The 6561-nt window shown below is 41.5% G+C and overlaps 1 protein-coding gene across 1 annotated transcript in view; it reads right to left on the bottom strand.

Moving 5' to 3' along the window:
• Positions 1-5010: 5010 nt before the first annotated feature.
• Positions 5011-6561, bottom strand: part of LOC104278866 (phospholipase DDHD1-like) — a gene marked incomplete at its 5' end in the record, with an annotated part of 11223 nt that continues 9672 nt past the window's right edge. Inside the window, one exon of the mRNA XM_009875977.1 lies at positions 5011-5192. Within this exon, the coding sequence (XP_009874279.1) occupies positions 5011-5192 (182 nt within the window). The remainder of the gene's footprint in view (positions 5193-6561) is intronic.

The raw sequence follows: 6561 nt of genomic DNA, 5'->3' as shown, positions 1-6561 counted from the left end.
TTTTACAATAGAAATCGAGGATCTTCTTTATCAAGCGGCATGGTGAAATGGTAAGAGCCTTTAAGTAGCTGCTCTTTAACTACAAAGCACGGGACCACTCTGAGCTGAGATACTGACTTTCAAGGAGATATCTGAAAGAGTCATAAAACCAGCAAGAACAACAAGTTGGATGCAGAGCTTGAGCTCCAAGGGCTGCAGTTGTAGAGAAGTTTGCACTTCACCTCTCCCACGGCCATGCTCACAATGAACGAGGCACCAGGGGACTGGTATTTTATTTAAGAAACAAAGAGAGAAGTTAATCTGTGGCAGATGCCTACAGAATTGTCAAATCAAAACCCTCTCTTTGGAGAAATCAAGAGAGGATTTTGAAACCATGAGAGATTGCTTCTGGGACATCTCATGCTTGCAGTGGTCTCCTTGGCTTTCCACTCTTGAAGGAAAGGGATTGGCCAAGGTTTGCTGCAACTGCAGCTGGGGAGACAGGGCATTTTTGGTGGAAAAAGCTGATAGTAGAATTTACTCCCTAATAGGACCAGAGAGCACTGACCTCCGGAGCAACCTGAAATTTTCATAGACAGGAATTTCTCTCCATATATCAAGACTTCTCCTCTTACTTCTTGGAAGAGGAGACCATGTCAACACACTGTCAGCATCAGGAGCTGTGCACGCAGTTTCAGACGCTTCTGCAGGACAGGGAGAAACACAAAGCATCCTGACTTCTCTACAAAGCATGGCTCAAATGGGCATCGAGGAATGCAGGAGAAACCCAAAGAGCAAGGAACCAGCCTTGGGAGACGCCAGCCCAGATCTGCTGCTCGCTAACACACCAAGATTTATTGACTGTGACAGAAAATGCTTTGTCAGACCCAGAATTAAGCTGACTGATGGAAAGCACAACCGCAGCGAAGAGAGAACACGCAAAACCCACCCTGAAAGCTGAACGCATCCAGTTGGGTTTTGTTGATGCTGAGCTTTCAGAAGAAGTCTCAGGGATCACAAAGGCCTCATGGGTGTCAAGTGGGTTTCAAGGCTTTCATTTTTAAGTCTTGAGGATGCTCAAACATTCAAGAAGCAAACTTCAGTGCCACTGGGGTGAAATCAAAGCAGAAATGAAAACCAAACCCTTCGGAAGAGGCTTGAATGCAAGAGGCAAGGGACAAGCTTTTCTCAAAAATACCCATGGAAGAAGGAGGGAAAAGTTAAACCAAGAGAAAGTTTGCTTTTGTGAAAAACAATTACTAAATGCACACGGAATGCAAAAAAACCCGTTAGGCTGAAGCCCATCTGACAAACCAGAAAATGGGTTTGTCACACGGGTGACATTTAAAAAAAATATAAATTTGAAAGCTTTTTGCAAGATCTGCAAAGACAATAGGCGTGGGCTCTGGGGAAGCAATGGGAAGTGGTCGCTGCAGTTGGGGATGGAGAGCAACCAGTAAGAGAATGCTTGGAAGACTGAAAATAGCTCAGTAGATGCAACAGTCTGTTCCTGGGTCTTGGTGTGTAAAAGCTTCCTGAACCCCTGACGGCCACTGGAAACGGATAGTGGAGATGGGGCAGGTGGCCCTGCAAAACACCATAGGTCCATCACCCGCAGTCTGACCCCCGTAGAAAAATGATGTACGGAGGCAGAAACCTAATCTCCAAGCTAATGATGGAAAAAAGAGGGAAACAATGAATTTCAGGTAAACTCATTTGGCAGAGGGCACACAAATAGCCAGTACCTATCTAACTGCAAACAGCTGACGTAGGGATTCACAAACTCAACTTGAAAAAAAAATAAAAAAAATCAATCCCCACCAATTTAGCCACGGGCAGAGCCAGCTCGACTGCCAAGCGGCATGGGAAATGAGACAATGGAAAACCATGAAGGAGGAAGAGGTGGTAACCTGGTGTAATATATGTATGAGAATCTTTCAGTTCAGCCTAATAATCCTAATTAGGAAAGGAGACAAAATAGTTGAAGTTGGCCAGCTAGACCATCACAGTGAAATAAAGCAAAGGGCCTCTAAATCCAGAAACATGGGCAAAAAAAACCCCAGAGTGCACAAAATGAGAAGGGAGGCTGTAGCAAAACCATGGCAGAATAATTAGGAGCAAAAGGAGGGAATTCAGAAAAAAAAAATTAAAAAAATTAAGGCTCATTATCTACAAAAATGACCTTGTAGCAAGAAAACTGTAAGAGGCAAATTTGGACAACGCACTCAAGGGCAAGTTTCAGAAAACAGCTCGGTATCAGTCGGAAGACTGACAACGGCGCAGTACTTTTCCCTTATCTTGGTTTCTCAAGAAAAACCACCAGTCAACACAGCTTGTAAAGCTAAACATCATTCTTGCAGAAGAAAACAAGTCAGTAATTGGAAGCCAGGACATTCCAGCTCTATATTATGCCACGGACCATCTGACCAGAAAGTTTTAAGCGTGAAATTTAGACTCTAGCATGCAGGGACGTGACCCTACTTGAATCCGTGTTACAACGCAGAATAGAAATGGGGCAACCCTTTTCCTAAATTTAATTTTCAAATAGTATTTCATCTTTGCCGGAGGATGAGACATCTTTTTTTTCGAGGATTAAAAAGACTGCCCATGGCACGCTTAACATCTTCGCGTATGCTTTAGAATAAATCTCTATTTATTCTTTCAAGGTATGTTTTAATCTTTGCAATTAAGCTTGGAGATGAGCAGATGCTCCGTGAAGCTACAAAATTGGAACAGAATCATGAATGCACACGTCCATCAACTCAGGAAAAATGTAAAGCGATGAACAGGTGATTGGTCCTTCTTACCTCTTCTCCTACCAGCAACACAGTTCAGTTCTCAGCTCTGTCTTCTCCCCAATTTACCGAGGGGCACACACCTAAAAGCAGGATCTCAGCCCTTATATGGAGAGCAGTTGGCAAGTACCGGCACGTTCTGATGCGAGGGGAACAGCTATTCCATAAATCTGAAGCATGTTCTGGACAACAGCAGAGTTTACACAGACCACAAGAATTGTAGGAATTAATCCTCTTCTGTTTACAGCATTTAAAGAGAGAGATGTAGCGTAGATCCAGTTGCGTAAGGGGATAAAGGCAGCGGCAACACGATCCAACTCAAAGCCCTGGAACACAAACCACGCGCATTTGGCAACGTTTTCCACATTCTAAATATACAAGGAGATTCTCCTTTTCTGCTTAAGTTCTCCTAATTAGGAAGAGCTGATTAAACAACTTATCTGGAAAGCCAGTGACGTAAACAAAAGGCCATTTCCTGGAGCAGAGGTGTCAAGCTTCCCTCTCTTGGAGGGTTATTTTACTTTTTTATGATTGTTCAGTGACCCAGGTAAACCTGTCAGGCAGGTGAGTTACAACTTACTGAGGCCGGGTGGGTGTTTTCAGAGATTTACACTGAAACAAGGTCCTTTAGACTGGCTGAACACAAGTATTCCTTCCTCACAGCACCACAGCCCAGAGAAACAAGCAACAGCCCAGAGAAACAAGCAACAGCCCAAGCAATGTTATTTGAGAGAATAATGTTCTCTCTCCCTGCCCGAAACTTCAGAAAGGGATGTCTGGGTGGTTTCCACATCTTGGAGCCGCTGCTGAGGCTGTCTGCTCGCGTGGGCTGATGCTGCCACATCCGTTCAGCCCAAGAACCCCGCTATTCACCACCACTACCTGATGGTTTTCTTTTTTTTTCGACAGAAATTTAGATTTTCACCTTCTCAATGCACTACACAGATCAGAAATACCCCTGCAGGAGGCAGCCCGGACCCCATATATCCGATACTTCTACTCTGGAGTTTTAAAATCTCAGCAATGACCTTTTAGTGTTCTAGTTGGAGGTTTATTCCCTTTCATCCCAACCTTTCTCTCTCACCTTCCCCTGAATTAGTTTCAGATACAAATCTAACCTAAGCTCTGCTATTCTTAGGCCTCACCCAGTTTATTTTAGGCTGCTCTCTTTCCTCTCGATGGGATCCTTGCACATAAATATACACACATTTTTATACATACACGTACACCCATTGAATAATGGTAAGGAAAAAACAGCTGGATCTTTTGCAAACCAAGTGTAATGTGAGGTCAAAACCTGAGAAATACTCGAGACCTAAAAAGCAAAGAATGTGACTGATGTCGTTTGTGTGAAACCACAAATATTTATTTTCAATGAAAAAATACTTAAAGTGTGCCACAGTGTCCATATATTCATTTGAATAGTAGTACAAAGATATGCATTTCTGAGAAAAAAGTCTTAACACTGTAGAAAATAAATGTGGTTCTTAAATTATGTCAAAAGAAACCGGTAAAAAAGTAATGTTTTTTGTTTGTTGGTTTGTTTGTTTTCTTTTTACACGGGGATAAAATGAAACAATTGGAGAGCATAATAAATTATAATTACAGTATTTCAACTATTTGCCTCATGCTTTTTTTCAGCATTACTTTCTAAACGTGTCACGTAGAATACACCCTCAGAAGCCAACAGTCGGAATGGTCTGTCGATGGTACTGTGGATAACAGGATGCGGAGCTGAATAAAGTCCTAGAAAAATGACACCACCGTTGGTTGTTTATTGATACAGAAAACATCTGAACATGGCAGTTTTAGGTTGGTAGCTAACATATATTTTTTGTTAATGGGAATTTAGGTTTTGGTGTGGTTTGTTTTTTTAACCAGCTAGTCTTTTGTACTTTAATGAACTAAACAGCAATTACGGTCATTAACAAGTATGTCACCCAAGCACATTGCGCAACCGTGCTCATGGGATGCTACACGTTGTACTGGCTTTTTATACAAAGTTAACAGGAATTGGGAATCCTTTCAGGTCTAATTAAGCACTGCAAAATGTTTAAAACTATAAAGTGCTTTGAAATACAAATAATTTTCGCTCTTTAGAAACAGGAAAAAAAAATAAAATCCAAACATGCACTTAAACCTGAAACCTCCGCGGTCTAACAATAAAACAGCAAAACAGTAAAACAGTTTTGTGCCATTCATTTTAAAATTTCCTTTCCCATCTCCGGTCAAAAATTCAAATAGTGTCTAAATTGGATTTGTCAGTATCTTCTTGGTCATGTTTGTACATGAAAGTTAGAAGGAAAAGAGCAATATCCAGAGATGACCAATATGCAGTGTGAGACGTGACTGCGGACCAGTATCTGTTCTCCACGAGACCTTCCCTGAGCTCGAAATCAATCCTGTGCTCCAGTTCCACTAGAAATAGAACAAGAAGCAAAAACACTGTTAGAATTATACGTCAGCAGAAGAAAAAACATGGCATTTTGCTTCTACCAGAGCTGCGTCCTATTTGCTGTATATTTAAAATGTTATTATATAAAAGGTGTATAGATGAGGCGCTCAGGGACTCGGTTTAGTGGTGGACCTGGCAGTGATGTGTTAACGACTGGACTCGATGACCTTAAAGGTTTTTTTCTGAACGAAACCATTCTATATAAAATGCACATAATATCTGTGTTCACATTTAACAGCACACTCATCTAAACCAACTGTGTTCTGATGCACATGCATTTAGCACAAACCTGATCTAAAAGTGGCACTTAGTTCAGGAAATGGGAAAAAAAATAAAAATTAAATGTAAAGCTTGGAAAAAGCTGGCATCCCATTCCCTGGAAATGTTCAAGGTCAGGGTGGACGAGGTTTTGAGCAAGTTGGTCTGGTGGGAGGTCCCTTCCAAGCCAAACCATTCTATAATTCTTCAATAATAAATGACTGTAACAGACCTAACTGATCCACAGTAAATTTAGTGTTGTCATCTTCATTATATTGTTAAGTGCTTGTTTTACTGATCTTCATTGTACCTACTTGCAGGCTAATTGCAATTCTGTAAATTATTCATATATGTCTTCTGTGACTCTATGACTTTCTAAGCAGCTGTTTTCCTTATAGTAACCACAGAAACATGTTTATTTATATTTATGATAACGACCCAGAAGTACCCAGCACATGATGAGGCCCTGTTAGGAAACACTTTCAGACAGTGGGTGCTCAGAACTTTCCGAAATAAATGGACTTCTTGTATCTTTAGCCGCGATACAAGGAGAACACACACAGTATCACAAGCCCTTTCTGAAAACCAGCCGTGCCTACACAGGGTTAGACCGTTGCCTTTCCAGATTATTCCAAATAGATTTCAGCAGTTACCCTTTCATTTCAATGTCTGCTTTGATTAATACCACATTCAGAGCAATTTTCGCTGCGTGTTTAACTGGGCCAACGGCTAATCTATTGTTATGACGCTTTAGCAGGTAGAAAATCTCTACAAGGAGCAGTAGAATGAAAAGGACAGAACTAAAAGCCTGCTTAGCTACAAAAGGTAAAAACCTGTATTGGATAAAAAAAAACAACCAACAAATGCAGCCATTTATCAAAGCCAGCTTCAAGGAATTCTAATGCTTGGCTCAAAGAATGCATGAAGGGAGCATTGCTTGGGGAACGACGTGCCTTCACCTTTTCCCAGGAGCCTTGCAGCAAGGAGAGGCAGTCAGAGCCTTCCAGTTGACCAGGAGATGACCATGGCCATGGCCACTGGAAAGGCAAATCCTCAAAAAACCCCCATCTCTCA

The sequence above is a fragment of the Apaloderma vittatum genome, unplaced genomic scaffold (genome assembly GCF_000703405.1).
Source record: "Apaloderma vittatum isolate BGI_N311 unplaced genomic scaffold, ASM70340v1 scaffold13929, whole genome shotgun sequence".
NCBI classification, from domain to species: domain Eukaryota; kingdom Metazoa; phylum Chordata; class Aves; order Trogoniformes; family Trogonidae; genus Apaloderma; species Apaloderma vittatum.
Note: the sequence above shows the minus strand (reverse complement) of the source record. Positions and strands in the feature narration are given on the sequence as shown.